This window comes from Dipodomys merriami, unplaced genomic scaffold (genome assembly GCF_024711535.1).
Source record: "Dipodomys merriami isolate MVZ:Mamm:240054 unplaced genomic scaffold, mDipMer1.0.p SCAF_41, whole genome shotgun sequence".
In the NCBI taxonomy this organism is placed as follows: Eukaryota; Metazoa; Chordata; class Mammalia; order Rodentia; family Heteromyidae; genus Dipodomys; species Dipodomys merriami.
The window spans coordinates 6,725,637-6,743,872 of record NW_027205715.1 but is presented as its reverse complement, the minus strand read 5'-3'; the positions used below and the strand labels follow the sequence as shown (position 1 = coordinate 6,743,872).

Sequence of the window (18,236 nt, the reverse complement as noted above, 5' to 3'; positions counted from 1 at the left end):
CCCTTACCCTGGTGAAGCTCAACATTTCTTGAACAATTAACTGAAATGCAACCTCTCTTAGAAAATTTCTGCTTTCATCTTGTCTGTCCTGGATCATGTAGTTAATTACACTTGTTATGTATCTTGTTTACATGTGTTATGCATATATCTTTATATGTATTTATCTGTTCTCTATTTTACCACCACCAAACTGTAAATGCCTTCACTGTAAAGATTTTTGTCTGAAAAAACATATTTCAATTCAGGCAAGCTCTCTGTACTCAATTGTTCCATGAATAAGTGAATATGAAAGAGAAGAGTAATCTGAAAAAAAAAAAAAGATGGTTTTGATTCTATTATCCGTGGGCCTAATTACCTAAGCATGCAAATTAATTGGTGGTTCCAATCTAATTTTATATTCTGAGGAATTAAATGTGATGGGATAAAATATTCCTTTGATATTTTTTGCACAGCTTAAAAAAAAATTCAGCAGTCGACTTTTCTAGGTACGTTTACTTGTACTTTTGCAAAACTTATGTATCACCTGCTATATGATACTATTAACCATATATTTCATATTCCTTTGATATCATTTCCCTTGCATATTCTCGAAACCCACATGAATCTAATAGGTATCTTTAAAATGAAAACTACAAAGGAATCTTAAGTAACACAGATACAAAAGAGGCTGTCATTAGACAGCTCTCCAACCTAGCAGAACCCTTTCTTTGACAAGAATTGGGTATTGTTAAAGTTATGACAAAGCAGTTTATCTCAGTCTTTTAAAAAGACCTACACCCTTGATTTTTTTTTCCTTCTCTCTCGATTCCCACACATGGATTTCTGTATGATAGGCTTGGCAAAATTTAGCTCTTGGCAAAAAATAACGTGTTAATTATGACTTTTACCCCCTCTCTTTTTATTAGGTACGTCTGTCACTAATGTCACAGCTACTGACGCCGATGACCCAGTTTATGGAAACAGTGCAAAGTTGGTTTATAGCATCTTGGAAGGGCAGCCTTATTTCTCCATTGAGCCGGAAACAGGTTTGTGGCCTCAATTTTGAATTCTATTTATCAGATTTTGGCATCAGGGAAATGCTTTTTTGGGGATTTGGATTATGGAATTTTATGGTTAAGGATTTCACTGCCAGGAGCAATAATAATCGAATGGGCACTCTGAGGAATATGGTAGCCACAACAGTCATTTGGATACTGATTAAAACAAATTATAGTACCTGGGTAAAATAACACAGATGGTCTGACGCCATTTTTCATTCTGGAATAAAGGAGGAAATGGTACTTATACACACTTAGGCACACTTAAATATCAGATTTAAAAATGAATCTAGCCACTCGTTGGCCAACTGGTGCTTAACAGCAATGCTCTAAATTTCAACTTGTGTATCTATAAAATGGGTATATAACCTAACCTTTTAGCCTCATTATGGAACTGAGAAGCAAAGAATGTCCACTATGCAGGACATAGAAAATGATAGTCATTCAATACAAATTTGATACTGTTATTTTTGTTGTAGAGCCTTTATTTTATTTATTTATTTATTCATTTATTTATTTATTTATTTGTCGGTTGTGAGCCCTGAACTCTGGGCCTGGGTGCTGTCCCTCAGCTCTTCAGTTCAAGACTAGCACTCTAGCACTTGAGCCACAACACCACTTCCTGTTTTTTCTGCTAATGTGGTGCTGAGGAATCGAACCCAGGGCCTTATGCATGCAAGGCAAGCACTCTACCACTGAGCCACCTTCCCAGCCCTAGAGCCTTTATTTGTAAGACAGGTTTGATGCCTACCCTCTGAGCTCTTGTGAAAATATTTTTACAACTAAAATTAAACCAAGCCAATTTTTTTAAGTCCTTCAGTACAGATTTTTTTTAAAGGATGATGTAAGTTACTTAAAGAAGAGCAAAATAAGTTCCATGCCATTGACTCAAGCCTATAATTCTCTCTACTCAGGAGACTGAGTTAGAATGATTGTAGTTCAAAATCAGCTAGTGAAGAAATTCCACTAGATTTCATCTCCAAAAGACAAATCAACAACAACAGGAAAAAAAATCAGGAAAAAATCAGAGCTGGAAATATGACTCAAGTGGTAGAGTATTAGAACAGCAGACAGGTTGAGCAAGCAAGATACCTTGAGTTCAAACTCTAGTACCAAACAGAAGAAAATAAGGAAGGAAGGAAAGAAGGGAAAGAAAAAAACGAGAAAAAGCAAGTAACCACACATTTTTCAAAATACTCTGGAATGAACCCCAAGTAGGGACACAAATATCTTTTTCTTTCTTGCTATTGTTTCTAACATATTTATAATGTACCATGTGATTTTTAACTTCTTTGTATGTTCCTCCCCCATGGTATAATACCTGTTTTAACTGTATTTGATGTCGGTGCCCTGTATCTTGTATATACACATCACTAATTCGGGGAGGAAAGGTAAATAAACAAAATGCTGAAAAAAGGATACAGGTTGACCCATTGTAACAATGAGATGTATGCTGAAAACGAATTTTACTTCTTCAGCAGTGGGTGGAGGTGGGAGGGAAGGGATGGTAGGGGGAAAACAAAAGAGGAGGCAACAATGCTCAATAGGAAATGTACTCTTTACCTTGCTCATGTAACTGTAACCCCTCTGTACAGCATTTTTACAATCAAAAACATACAAAAATATGCTGGAAAACAACTTCATAATTTTGTTTTTCATTTTTCCCCCTTTGGTTTATCCCCTGTCATCACTGTATTTGATTTTGGTGCTCTGTGCTTTGTATATGTGTTTTTCTGATTTGAGAAAGGGAAGGGAACAACAAAATTGTGAGACAAAAGACAAAGGGGGAATCAATGCAACAATGATACCCACAATACAATATGTTGGAAATGAACTTTACAACTCGGGGTGGGAAGGTAGTGGGGGGAGGGAAAGTCAGAGAAAAATGAGGGAGGGGTAACCATGTTCATTACCTTATGTATACAACTGTAACCTGTGCATCACCTTAACAATACAATTAAATTAAAAAATACAATTTTATAAATGGAGAGGCATGTTTCTAATTGATTCAAAAGTATCTTAAGAAAATAAATCTGTTTGGCTAAAATTATTTTTAAAAAATTATTAAAACAATTATTAAGAATAATAGTTATGAAAGACAGTATCTTCTCTAGATGATACATTTTCTATCATTCGATAGGTTTTCTTTCTATGAATTTCCAAATACGAAATTTCAACCTTTAAACACCACCTGCACATATATTAATTTTTCTTGGATCCATGAGTTTTTAGCATCATTGAGACAAATTTCCCTGACTTTCTATTAAGTCAATTATTAATTAAAATAAAATTTTAGCCTCTCTAGGCTTTAAAAAAATCAAAGAGTAAAATCCTCAAGCATTTAAAAGAAAAAGTACAGTTATATACAAATATGTCATATCTTAAAATTGATTTGGAAACAGGAAAGCATTCTTGTAAAGTGCATTGATTAAATGGGTCATTATCAACCAAGAGGGAAGCCTGTTTTAAAAATTGTCCCATTTGGGACCATGGATAATGATGGAGGAGTATCAGCTTGGGTAATCAACTCCTGGTTTTAAGGAAAAGAGAAATCTGGTGATATACTATTATTTGGCCAGAGTAACAATTACAGAAATGAGAGCAAAGTGAGAACTCAAATTCCAGATTCCTAATTTCAAGGCTTCTGTGAGATTTATTTTAATAGCTTTTGGTGATGTTTTTAAAATACATTTATTTATTTATTTATTTATCTTTTTATTTTATTTTTTTTGTCGGTCGTGGGGCTTGAACTCTGGGCCTGGGCGCTGTCCCTCAACTCTTCAGCTCAAGGCCCTACCACTTGAGCCACAGCAGCACTTCCTGTTTTCTGGTGGTTTATTGGCCACAAGAGTCCCTTGTATTTTCCTGCCCGGACTGGCTTTGAACCGTGATCCTCAGATCTCAGCCTCCTGAGTAGCTAGGATTACATAACTTTATTTTTTAATTTTATTGGCAAGGTGATGTACAGATGGGTTACAGTTACATAAGTAAGTTTGTGAGTACATTTCTTGTGGAACTTGTTACCTTCTCCCTCATTTTTCTCCCACTTTCCCTCCCCCCCCACCCCGCACCCCGCTGTACAGATCATTTCCAACGTATTATCTTGTGAGTATCGCTGTTGCATTGGATCCCCCTTTGACCTTTGTTTCACCAAGTTGTTTCCCTTCCCTTCCTTAATCAGATAAATGTATATACTATTCATGGGGAGAGGATACAAAAGAAACAAGAAATCATATAGTACCTTAAAAACTACAACAACAAGGAAAAACCTCTTGTCTCCATGTCTTGGCTATGTTCATATGACCATATAACCATATGATTATATGACCATCTGACCATTGGGTTTTGAATGTAGAGCTTTGCACTATTTGCTCAGCTCATGTTTGACTATAAGAATCTTTACCTCTAACCAGTTCCCCCCAACTCCAGCTCCCTGGATTATTTTGGAGATAAAGTCCATGGAAATTCTCTGTCCAGTGTCCTTAAACCATGACCTTCCATGTATCAGCAACTTAGGTAATTAGGATTAGTAGTGTGAGCCAACAACACTTAGCTTGAACTTCACTTTTCATAAGCAATAATAATAACTTATATAAAGCAAGAATATGTTAACTGCCTGAGTAGAGTAGAATAGGTATCTCCTTTTGTTTCTTGATTTGTTCATGTGGGTCTTTCTGCTTGTCATTCCCATTATAAAACAGATATTAAACCGGCAAATATCCATTGAGTATTCAGTATGTGCAGGCACTGAATTAAACATAGGGAGGGAAAAAAAATTACAAAAACTAGTCTCAGCTTGCAAGTGTCTCACAATCTATTTTGGAAGACGGAATTTTTTCCAACATAAATAAAGGAAATATGGTGATGTTCTTTAAATAATTTATATTTTAAGAATAAATTACTTTGAGGTATGGATAACGAAGGCTGTCTTCTAATTTAAAAGCCTCTTTGATATATATTGCTGTTTGCTTAATTAAACACTGTCAGCAACAGTTTGTATTTACATTTTAGCCAGGATAGTGAGTATCTATCTTAACACACAGAAATTTTAACTTCATCATTTTCAGTTTGACATATGTAAAATTATCTGACTTATATTTTAGAAACTTTACTCTGGTGCTATCATAGATAATATTATGGCTGATAACTTGAGAGATATGATACTTGAACAGCCTACATTGTAGCTGCTTAGTAAGTGAATGAGGTTGAAATTTCAATGTGAATAGTTACAATGCAGTTGAAAATAGGGGTGAAATTCAATAAGCAATAAAGTACCAAAGGAGGAGGCAACAATACTTGCTAAGAAATGTACTCATTACCTTGCCCAAGTAATTGTAACCCCTCTGTACAGTATTTTCACAATATAAATAAATAAATAAAGTATAACACATAGCTGAAACATGCAAAATGTAAATGTTTCGTGTAAATACCTTCATAACTACACTTGAGTATGTTCCAGGCTAGTTGTTCTTATGTAATCTAAATTTGGTTCTGTCTTTGAGGCCCCTTCTCTCTTTGTAAAAAAACACTGCTTTGAGACTGATATGAAATATGTCTCTGGGTGTGTGGAGAGAGAAAATAGGACATACAGAGTGGAGAAGGGAGGGTTTTAAAGCTATACAGAGCAGATGAAAATTGTTTTAAGTTTTAAAATTTTGCAATACAAATTTGGACAGGGAGCCTTGGACATTTGAAATCTTAATTTTATGTACATATGGAAATGAAATATCTTTTGGAATGACCAAAAGATGTGTATAAGCTGAGGACCCCGGAAAATAGATGAGATGCTGAGATAACAAGGAAGGTAAGTGGTGTATTGGCAGTTTATGACTCAAAAAATAAAGGAAGCAGGAAGCAAGCTTGGCCAAAAAATTCTTTATATCAGATGCAAATCTGTTTCCTACACAAGGAAAGAGGACAAGAAGATAAGATAAGCCAAGGCATATCTGACAACATTTTGGCACCACCCCTGGAGATCCTAGAGCCCTGATTACTCTAAGGAGTCTCATGCTGTGCATAATAATGTCTAGCCTCAAAATTATTCCTCTGCTTTGTCCTGGAGTGAGATAGATTGGGTATGAGTATGATCTCAACTGGGAAGTTCCTCCTTAGATGTAAATCCAAGCAATGGGCCTTTGCTTGTGTTGAAACAAAAGAGACTACAACATATTACTTTACCACATAGGAGAATCTGACATGATGAAAAAACAAAAATATTCAGAATGAATATTTGATTACTTTTAAGTGCATGTTATGTATCACAAATATTAAGAACATTCACTAATTTTTGTCCCGGGCAACATAAAGTGAATTTCATGAATGAATAGACACTTAGCATACAAAGTCAATATACCTTGGGAAAAGTCCCTAGCAAGATGATTGTCTACATGATTGGTTCATCCGTGACATCACTGGGTAGCATTCATACCATCATTGGATCAGAAAAAGTTAGCTGAATAGCATTAGATGGTACAACTTATGTGAGACTATGATCCCCTTCCAGTTACCCAATGCAATCACATTCATGATATTTACAGAGGTTATTGCCCATTGATTAGGCAATTTTTTTGCTTTTTTTGTATATCATTTTTATTGTAAAGATACTATACAGAGGGGTTACAGTTACATGAGTAAGGTAATGAGTACATTTCCTATCAAGCACTGTTACCTCCTTCTTTGTTTTTCCCCAACCATCCCTTCCCTCCCTACCTCCCCAACTCATCCCTCCTGCCAAAGTTGTAAAGTTTGTTTTCAACATAGTGTCTTGTACATCTCATTGTTACAATGGGTCAACTGTATCCTTATTTCAGCACTTTGTTTTTTCCCTTCCCCTCCCCAAATTAGAAAAATGTATATACAAGATTCAGGGCACAGGAATCAAATACAGTGAAAACAGGGGTTATACCATGGGGAAAGAACATACAAAAGAAACAAAAAAATCACATTACAAACAACAGCAAGAAAGATGAAACCTCTTGTGTTCCTATCATGGTGTTCATTTCACTTAGAATCATTTTATACGGTCATATGTACATAGCTTTTGAGCTTTTCTGCTTGCCCTAGTCATATACTAGTAATTGCAAATAAGGGAAACCATGGGACCTATGTTTCTTTGGGCCTGGCTTACGTCACTTAATGTAACTTTTTCCAAGTCTTTCCATTTCCTAACCAATAGGGCAGTATCTTTCTGATGGAGGCATAGAATTCCACTATATATGTGTGTGTGTGTATATATATGTGTGTGTGTGTATGTGTGTGTGTGTGTGTGTATACATATATGCATATAGATATATATAGATATATAGATATATATACCTACATACAACATCTTCTTGATCCATTCATCTACTGAGGACATCTGGGTATGGTAAATAATGCTGCTGGTAGCTTTAGTATGGCCTTGTTTGTGATCTTTTGGGTAAATGCCCAAAAGTGGGATTGCTGGGTCATAGGGAAGCTCTCTGTATAGTCTTTTGAGGAAGCTCCATACTGTGATTTGGCAATTCTTGATGCTAGGCTATATTCTTGTCTTTATTGTTATTGTGAAGGTGATATACAGAGGGTTTACAGTTAAATAACTCAGATAAGAGTACATTTGCTTTTGAACAATGTCACCCCTTCCATCACTCTCTCCCAGTTTTTCCCTCCTATTTCAACCTACCATTTGTAGAGTTCCTTTTCAACATAGTGTCTAGTGATTATCACTGCTGCATTTGTTCACCCTTCATCACAACATTTCAGTGCCCTTTTCTTTTCCCTCCCAAAGATAACCACTCTGGAAAGCAGTATGGAGGGTCCTCAAAAAAAATTAAACATAGATCTTCCCTATGACCCAGCAAGCAATTCCACTCCAGCATTTATCCAACAGAACACAAACAAAGCCACACTAAAGCTACCAGCACAACCATATTTATAGCAGCATTGTTTAACCATTGAATATTTTCAATAAAGAGAAAGAAATTGAAAATAAGAAACAACAAACTTTTGTATATTTTGCTTGTTTGATTATTTGTTTCCTCTCAAGAGTGCCAAGAGCAGAACTCTTGACTTTTGTTCATATATATTCTGCTATTGCCTTATTGATTATATTCCCACTTTATGGAATTAGGTTCTGTTGTCATAATACTCTTTTGCCTTAGGGAGAGTTCCTGCTCTTGTTTGGGGAATCATCTATAGACTCTAGTATAGACTAAGTATGAGAATGCAATGTGCACTATCTTAAATGTGCACTGTTCTTGTGTTTTACAAAGAAGTCTTGAGAGAAGCACTGGTGACTCATGCCTATAATTCCAGCCACTCAGGAGGCTGAGATAACCATCAACCTTGTTCACATTCACCTCTAGATCATGTGGGAAGACAGATAGGAATAATACATAGAAGATAGAAATAATAGAAACAAAGAAGGAGCGACTGTTACTATAATCCAATAGAGGAGATATTACTGTTAGTAATAATATTAATAACATCACAGTGAAAAAGTAAAAGCATTTTATTCATTTAGTGTTCAGGCTTGACAGCACTGAATCAGATTGCTGAAGAAAGAATTTGTCATCAACCTGCACATGACAGAACTGTTTCACCATGTACAATAACCTTCCCCATTCATACTTGTAGTTAAAATTCTCTCCCAAATTTTAACATGGGCGTAAAAACAGCAAACAGCTCCTTCATCTATGGAGCACTTAGTATATCCTTGACGCAGTGTTAGATCTATTTGTATGCATCGTGAAATATATACAGTATTTGCAGGAAGGTGTCAAAGTCATCTTAGTTTCCTGAGGAAAGGGCAGAATCTGACTTGATATATATGTCTTTCCCAAGGGGCTGAAGGCAGGATTCAAAGTGAAACTCTCTGATACTACAACCTAATTTTTTTTGACATTCTCTTGTACCCCTACTTGACTTCCAAACAGCTTCGTTCACGCCAGGTGATGTGACTGGTTTGGAAAGGGACTTATCAACCTTGGAAAGAGGCCCAGGAATCCTTGATTCACAGGCTTAGGAGGCAGCGTAGTGTCGAACAAAGATGTGAAGCAGTAGTAATTGTAAAATGAGACGTCAGTTTTGTGAATAGCATTTATTATGGTGCTTTAAAGGCTGAAAATAGCTTATTTGCAGTCCAAAATTGCTTGCTGCCTTTTTTTTTTCCTTCCGACCACCCCAGTACCATATGTTTGCCTGTAACATTTTGGGCTCAGACAGGGAGAAATATGGCATTTATTTTAAAAGCTCTAATTTGAGGACAGCAGTGAGAAAATAGTTGCAGTCCATCCTAAGTGATTGAAGATGGAAAGCCTAAATGAAATGCAAGGCAAGTGAATAATAAATGCTTAATTTTTCTAAGGAAACCAGGGCAAAGTTTCTGGACAGTCCAAACTTTGCTTCAGGCAAAGGAGAGTATGAAAAATGACCTGCTTAAAAATAAACTAACTTAATTCATTGACCCTTGTTTTTTTGTTTTTTGTTTTTGAAACTCAGACTATCTTTCTTCATTGGATACAAATAGCATTTGTCTCAGTGGAACCTCTAAAAGAAAAAGAAAAAAAAAAGAAGAAGAAGCTAAAGAAAAAAAATATGTTCCTAGGGAATAAGAAAAAAATCCATGTAATGAATGGTTCTCTTTTAGAAAAATCAAGATAATGCATGGAGTCTTCATGAATGCCTTCACCCTATTGAGTAATTTTTATGTGATAGATTGCAAACACACAATTTCTTTTTTAATCTGGATTGCATAGATTATCATTTCCACTGCAAACTGGTCTAACGGATTTGCTTAGCACAGCCCTCTGAGGAGTTTTCAGATAAATTCAGATGGAACAACAATGCAGTGTTAGGTGATATGTCATCATATTTCAGATTAATTGGTTTCTAGTTACCATCTACCATCTAAGTAGGATCTGACCACTAGGGATGAAATATGATGCACAATACAGCCTGAATCTACATCAAATTTTATCAAATATAATTAGAAAGTATTAAATTACTATAGTATTTATGGTATGTAACATACATACATATGTATGACCTAGGGCTCATGAAACTAAGTATGAAGGGGGTTGCAAATAAAGCAAATATATATATATATATATATATAGCAACAGTAAACCAGGAAAACCTTATTAAAATTTTTCATCCCAGAGGATGCATACAGAGGAATTGATTACAGTTTAACACAGTAAGGGCTGGAGTTATGGAAAGGGTTAAATGAAGCCTTACAATACAAAGAAACTAGTCAGGCATGATGGCCCACCCCTGTAGTCCCATCATTTGGGAGGATCATGAATTCAAGGAGACCTCATCTTATAAAAGCAAGGGCTGGGTGTTTGGCTCAGTCTCATAGTGTGTGCCTAGTATACACAAGACCTGGAGTTCGATGCTTTTCACTATTAAAGACAGTAAGTGCTATGTAGTCAGAGTAGGAGATAATGATGAGGATTCTATTGTGAAATTAAATCATTTCACTTTCTCAGCTGAATGGGAAAATTTTCACTGGAAGAGATATTTTTCTGTGTATAATATAGAATTTAAATATTGATACATCTCTATCCATTTCTGTGTATGGTATGTAACATACATACATATGTATGACCTAGGGCTCATGAAACTAAGTATGAAGGGGGTTGCAAATAAAGCAAATATATATATATATAGCAACAGTAAACCAGGAAAATCTTATTAAAATTATTTGGATGAGTGCTTCTCCTTTTCTGACAAAACAGTCATTTATGAAAAAAATAGTCATTTTTAATTAACACATATCAACTACTTAATTATTAATTATTTCCATATATGTGTATAGCATCCAATGATTAAAATAAATTTTAATGGTACAGGCAATAATATTCCCAACTATTCATAGTACTGAAAAAAATGTACTCTAACCCTTTGTCTTTTGATTTTATACCCATTAAAAATACCTTCACTATTATCAGCTCTGCAATTTGTGCTTACAGTGCATGAGAGAAAATATGATACTTTCATTAGGTTTTGTGATAGGCCATTTCCACATCGTGCAACTCAATGCTTTTAGATAAGGGGCACTGGCTTACCGTTGCTTGGGATGGTTACAACGTAGTGGGTAGACAGCCCACTGCTGGTCAAGAGAGGAGCTACCACATCTATTGTACAGCAGACTCACACTTACATATCACACACCAACTTCAGATTAATCCAAGAGATGAATGGCCAGTAGTGGAGAAAGGGTAGGTCTTGCTTGTTCTGTAACAGATGGAATCTCTTCTAAGCTTACTGGGAGAAGAATAGGATAATTGGACACAAAACCAAAAGACAGGCAACTTTGGGAGGAAGCCAAACAGTGTCTTCCTTACCTGTGGGGATATCCTCCAAATGCATTCTTCTTCCAGTTTCCATTACTTTTAAGCAGTAGAGGGCATTTATTTCTATAGCTTTGTAAGAAAGAAAACAGAGAGGCATCCCATTGAAACGTAATACACTCATATATGTTTAGAGTGGCTGAAAAGAAGTTAAGACAATGTGATTCTAGTGAATTTTGGAATTGAATATGGAGGAATTTGCCATGTGTCCTTTACATTTCAGGTATAAGAACATGGAAGAAATTGTAGGAAGCAATAACATGGTGCTTATATATCTGTGTTTGTTTAACTCATTTACTAGGAAACGCAGTTAATTTATAAAGCATCAAATGAAACATGAAAGTCCTTCAGGTTAAATGATACATCCATGATGAGACAGGTAGAAAATGCATTTCATATACAGATAACAGTAAATATTTGTCAGACAAAGGGAGAAAAGAATGAATTAATAAGTACTTAATGAGAGTCTAAAGTGATTAATTTTACATGTTCCCAAATTTGTACATCATGATATTGATTGAAATGTTTAAACCTAATGATAATGAAGAGGAGAATAAAATTTAATTTTAAATTTCGAATAGCTTTGTACTCAATATGTTCACTCCTCCCTTCTGCAAGTACTTTTTCTAGTTTTGCTGACAATTAAATCTTTGTATGTTCCTGTTCAGTATTTCATATGGGAGGTAAAATAAGTTGTATACGATTATATTATTATTTTATTTACATATTAATTGTTCATATTAATTGTTTCATAAAGAATTAAAATAACCAGCCACTTTAAGCACAAGCAACAATGAACTACACATGGCTGAAACTTGTCTACTTTGCACAAACTAGTTTTAAATTCAGAGGGAAGTGTTCTGTGTAGACGACATTTGTATTTAGAATTAACACCCAATCAAAGTAGCCATGCTTAACAACAATCCTTTTGTCAATTTTACAAAGTCCTGTATTTAAAATTATTTCCTTTGTGGGATAACTTCACTCAGACTGTGAAGCATTATGTATTGAAGAAAAGTGTGTGTAAAGATGCTGAATGTTTTATGTTTTACCATAGACTTCTGGAGTTATTTTTCAATAGTTAGAAATGTACCATTTTCACTCCACCAATCATACCAAACTATATTAAACTAAATGTAGCATGATCTATTTTGAGATAAAATCACTTTCTATACCATCTGAAAATAGACCCGGAGAAAAAGGAATTGTCTTATTTACATCTCTTTTAAACTTTAAATTTACACCTTGAAAACTAGGGATTGTCAAATTTTCCCTAAAATAAACTGAACACCAACTACTAGAAGGAAGAAGAAAATCAAAGAGTCTGTGTTGCACATAGTCTTATTTCAAACAAAGCTCAGCCTCACAATGCTCACTCTCTCAGAGAGAAAGGACTCTAGTGTGACTTAAATTTCAGTGAGACACAAGCAGGGTGTGTGAAATCTTCAGTGTGAACTTCAGAGAGAGAATTAGGTGTAAGTTCTGTCTCAACTTTCCCTCTGTTTTCTGTTCTTGACCAAGATAATGTCCTTTATGGTCTTAAGGGTTTTAATTTCTTTACCCGTATTAGGGAATGATCATGGCTAAGTTTCAGAGCTCTTATAGCATTCAAATGAAAGTGTGTACAGTACCAAACAGATCTTTCTTTCAACTCCTTGAGGTCTCCTTTTTACCATTTTCATTCTAACATTCATTTCAACATTTGACCTTTAATTTTAACATTTTCATTGAAAAACATGAACAGTTCTAACCACCCCCTTAGACTCAATCTTTTGTTGTTTGGGTTTGTTTGTTTGTTTCAATACTGGTTCTATGGAAGTGGAAACAAATACTAATAAGAAGTAAGCCAGATCTAGAGAAAAAAAGGCTGTCTGTTTCCCTGTTTGCAGTAGATAGAATGCAAGTGGTTACGAATAAATTAACTGAAGCATAAAAGACTGTATGGAGAGTTCAAACAGTGTTTTAGAAAGATGAAGTCAAAACCCAAGAAAATCAACACCAGGCAATGGGTACATCCAAGTTGGGGGAGGGATGGGAACAAGGGGAAAGAGGTAGATAATGAAGAGAAGAAAGGGCAAGGGTGGTTCAAAACTTGTGAGAATATTGAAGGGATGACCCTGATCAAGATGTCTTGTGTTCATAAACTGCTTTGTCAAATGGCATCTCCTTTGTACAACTACTTAAAGATAATAAAAATAATTTTAAAAAGGAAAAAAAATTACTGGTAAGAGATGATTGACTTCAAAATTGATTAAGCTGCAAGCTGAGTGTTGGTCATGCTTAATACACCAAAGAAAACACACCCCATTGTCTTGAAAGGACAGCCCTGGAGTACAGAATTACATAGCTTCACATTCAGCCACGGTGCTACTTGAGCAGAAAGTGACATTTCTGACTTGTCCCTGTCCCCTTCCGTGGTTATAAGTCCTGATTCGGCATACTTGCTGTGCACTTGTGCATTGACAAAGGGATGTCTTCTTTTACACAGACTGCCAACACCTGTCTCTGAGCCAATTTGCCTTATTTGATTTGATTTTTTTTTTTTGATGCAGCCATTTCGGTACATGTTAAGGTGCTGAACTTTCACATGTGCAAATATTTATGGCACAGAATAAGCACAACAATGTTTGATCAGAAGGTATGTAGATTGTTTCACAGATGTACATTAACTACAAGACATGGCTCTCTGTTAAATGGGGCCATTAACTGCTCAGGCTCCCCAAGTGATTTCTAGCCAGAGTTGTCCATTTAGAAAGTGAGGACGCCAAGATAGCCATACTCCTCCTTGCATCTTTAGAAAATGTCTGCAAATAGGCATTGCTTTTTTTTTTTTGTCAGTCATGGGGCTTCAACTCTGGGCCTGGAAGCTGTTCCTCAGCTCTTCAGCTCAAGGTGAGTGCTCTACCACTTGAACCACAGCACCACGTCCAGTTTCCTGGAGGTTCATTGGAGATAAGAGACTCACAGACTTTCCTGCCCAGGCACTTTGAGCCACGATCCTCAGATCACAGCCTCCTGACTAGCTACAATTACAGGTGTGAGCCACCAGTGCCCAGCTTTGTGTTTATTTTGATATGGACTTTGTGTCTGAGTCTTATTTGTGTGGCTCTGACAGTTCCACAGATTGGGTACTTTCTAAGGAGCAGTAATTTTGTTTCTCACCTTTCAGAAGGCTGGAAAGTCTAAGATCAAGGCACTGGCATGTAGCAAGAGGCTTGCTATTGTATCACTAGGCATCACAGAGCACAAAAGCAAAGGTAGACAGAGAATGAGAGATTGATAGGAATCAAATGTGTCCTTATTTAAAGAAATACACTCCTGTAATAACAGCAATAATTCATTCATGAGGCACCCAAAGCCCTCAAGGTTAATCATTTCTTAAAGGTCTCACCTCTTAATATTGCTGCAATAGCAATTAAGTTTCAACATGAATTTTAGAGAGAATAAACATTCAAGCTATAGTAATTTCTCTCCATTTCATAGAGGATAAATGATATTCATGTAGTGTCATTGAGAATATTAAAATGTGCAGAGACTGTTTTATGCCAGGAGCTATTTTAGGGGCTGAGTAAACACCAATAAAGTAGGAAAACCAAATTGTGTATTGTCTTTCTGCTCCCACTCGAAAGAATGAGTACAGAGATGTTGGTGTTTGGGTAAAGGGAGAATAGGAGTACCAGCAAAGTGTGGGTTTTCTGTTGTGATGGCTGCTTAAAAGGAGGAAGAAAAATAAGTCCAGTATTGTTTCCACAAATGAAGAAGGATAAAAGAGATCATGTGACATGTGGATGGTCAGATGGTCTGTGGCATTCATCTGGGATGGACTAACTGGTGAGAATAATGTTGAATTTAATCTCTATTGAATACAATAATGGAAATCACTTGCATGTGGTATTGAGAGTATTCGTGAATGTGTTAGGGAGGAAAGCAAGGTATTAATTATATATTTTGGACTGGGAAAACTTGGAGCAGAAATACTTTTATAGCAAAAGAATACATCTCCAGACCTCAGAAATCCAATTTTGACAGAGTGGGACAAGCAAGATAGATTGGAAAGTAAGAAGAAAAGTACATATAGAAGAGAATCTAGTGTGATAAGTGTTTGGATGGAGTGATACAAGCTAGGATAGTGATTAAACGAGGAATACATAAGTTTGCATTTTAACATCTGCATCAGTATTTGGATCATGGGCTATCCCAGACCAGAGATGTAGACTCCTTTTTATTTACAAGTTCATCCATTAGCTCGGTGCTCGTCCCACTAACAGTAACTGTTCCAACAGTCGTGAACCTCAGATCAATGATCCTGCCTTAAGCAGAGGTGAAGAACTAAAGGAAATTGGGGAGATGGACATGGATCATGCTCTTGCCCTGTTGAAGATGTCTAAGAAATGAGAGATAAGAGAGCCTAGCACATCGATGTAAAGCTGTATCCTCAATGGTTTTTGGATATGGAGAGGATCTAGATTGAGGCCAAAGTAGGCAAAAAGTTTGCAACGAAAAGTGGTATGTGTCTATAGTCCTACATATGAGGGAGAAGGATTATGGTCTCAGCCTGGCCCAGATGGACACATAAGACTATCAGAAAAATAACAAAAGCAAGAATGAGCTAGAGTGATAGAGTGCCTTGCAAATATGAGGCCCTGAGTTCAAACCTCTGTACTACCAAATAATCAGAGAAAGAAATGAGTGCTAAGTTTTGAGATTTGCTAGCACAACAAGAGAAAAATAATCTAAGGAAGATGGGTTGATTTAATGATCACATTTCTGAATCTTTCCCACAGGATTTCTCTGTAATCAAATCCCCTCATACTAGAAATGTTCTCCTGGAATTCCCTTGTTAAACCAGATCATTTGCATATATGAAGAAGTGAGGCTCATGAAACTCTCTTCGAGACTAAAAATACCAAACAACAACAGGAAAGCACACTTCAAACACATCAACTGATCAGGCAATCAGCTATGTAAAGAATGATTGATAGGTTTAATCATTATTACCCCTTGTCATTGGGCAAGACGTGGCAACAACTAATAGGGAATGGGTCAGGAGACAGGTAACAGTGTTGGTAATTATTATCCCAGTCTTATCTCTCTGTTGCTACATTCTAAGGGCTCTCAGAAAATAGATGTTTCCTAGCAAGTCTGAATGAAGAAACATACACCAGTTTAAACTGAGAACTGTTGGAAATAGAGTTAGTAGAAAATTCTGGGCTCTGGCATCCAGTACTTAGCAATGTAACTTTGAGTAGATAATTTATTATGCTGAACTTCAAACAGTAGAAAAAATTTATTGTGCAAGAAGCCCCATACTTATTTCCTCAATCATCATTAAAGACTAGTGTACCCAACATCCCAGAGAGAGGAAGCCATTGTCCTCTCCAAACCGAAACATCATATTTGGAGACACACTCACACCTCTGTCACAGTGCAATTTTGCTTGCTCTGTAGTCTATTCCGTTTCTTGAGATGGTACTCCACGCAGAAATACGCAAGGTGAAATTACACATGCCAAGTGGTGAATCAAAACCTAAACAACAATAACAACAAAAGCCCACAAACAGAGAACACTGAGACCCTAACGACTACAAATGACTGAAAGTTTAAAAGAACTCCATCTTCTATTTCCTATGGGTCTCTCTGTAGCTGAAAGTCTTATTCAGGTCCTTGAGTTCTATTGAATAGAACTTAAAGGACTAGGCATTTAGAGGAGACTGAAGTTCAATATCCTTTCACACAGCAACAAATCTGGATTTCCACAATGTGTACTTGCAGGTTGACTCTCTGGAAAGATGAGTAAGGAAAGTGTTAATGAGAGATAAAGTTGATGACTTTAAAATCACATGCCTAAGACAAGAGAGATTCAAACAATTTGGAACAACCCAGAGATGGAAAGTAGAACGTACAGATTTATTACAATTTTAAATTTTAATAGGGAGAGTAAAAAGCATCCCACCATTCAATGTGTTTGAAGAAGCAGAGCTCAGATGGCTGTTGACAGCTACCACTAAGAGAACAATACATCTATAAAAACCTGCACTTATGCTCTGTGTGGTGACTCTATTAACAAAATAATCGAGTTCACTTTCCCTTCTTACTGGTTTTGCCTCTGGCTTGCCTTCTAGGAAGGTTAGATTCTGCCTCTTGTTTATACAAGTCTCATTATCTCAGGCCTAGAGGGATATAGAGACCTCTTCACAAGAGCTAGCCTTGGTATCCTGGAGCATAATCAGACCCTAAGAATAGTATCTACAAAAGGACTTGGTTAATGGTAGTAAAATATAGTTTAAGCCAGGCATTGGTGGTACCTGCCTGTAATACTAGCCAGAGGATTGAGGTTCAAAGCCAGTCAGGGCAGAAAAGTTGATAAAACTCTTTTTTTTTTTTTTTTTTTTTGGTGGTGGTGGTGGGGCTTGAACTCTGGGCCTGGGCACTGTCCCTCAGCTCTTCAGCTCAAGTCTAGTGCTCTACCACTTGAGCCACAGCGCCACTTCTGTTTTGTTTTGTTTTTGTTCTCCATACAGCCTATAATACTTCAGTTAGTTTATTTGTAACCCCTTGCTTACCACCCAGTGTGTTTACTTGTACATTTGTATGCACCTTCTAGTTACCATAGATGAGGGAAGCTGTTTGTCTGGGTCTGGCTTACTTTGCTTAATATATTTCTTTCCAAGTCTTTCCATTCCCTTACCTAAGGAAAGGTGACAGAAAATTGAAGGGGGAAGAAGGGAATGCAGCCAAAAATTCAACGTATGTACCACAGAATTGAGAAATGTAAGGGAAGCGGCAGGTCAAAAGAGGTTGAAGAGTTTGAACTGATGACACAGACAAGATGCATTGTACACATAAACTGATTTGTTAAATGGTA

At 36.3% G+C, this 18,236-nt stretch overlaps 1 protein-coding gene across 6 annotated transcripts in view; it reads left to right on the top strand.

Annotated features, from left to right (window-relative positions):
• The window catches only part of Cdh8 (cadherin 8), a 380,097-nt gene that overhangs the window by 175,760 nt on the left and 186,101 nt on the right, over nucleotides 1–18,236 (top strand). For all 6 annotated transcript variants that reach the window (XR_011366007.1, XM_069992447.1, XM_069992446.1 and 3 more), the window contains exon 4: nucleotides 906–1,025. Coding sequence is in view for 5 of the 6 variants with exons in the window: in XM_069992447.1 (XP_069848548.1) it covers nucleotides 906–1,025 (120 nt within the window). In the remaining variant the exon portion in view is untranslated. The remainder of the gene's footprint in view (nucleotides 1–905; nucleotides 1,026–18,236) is intronic.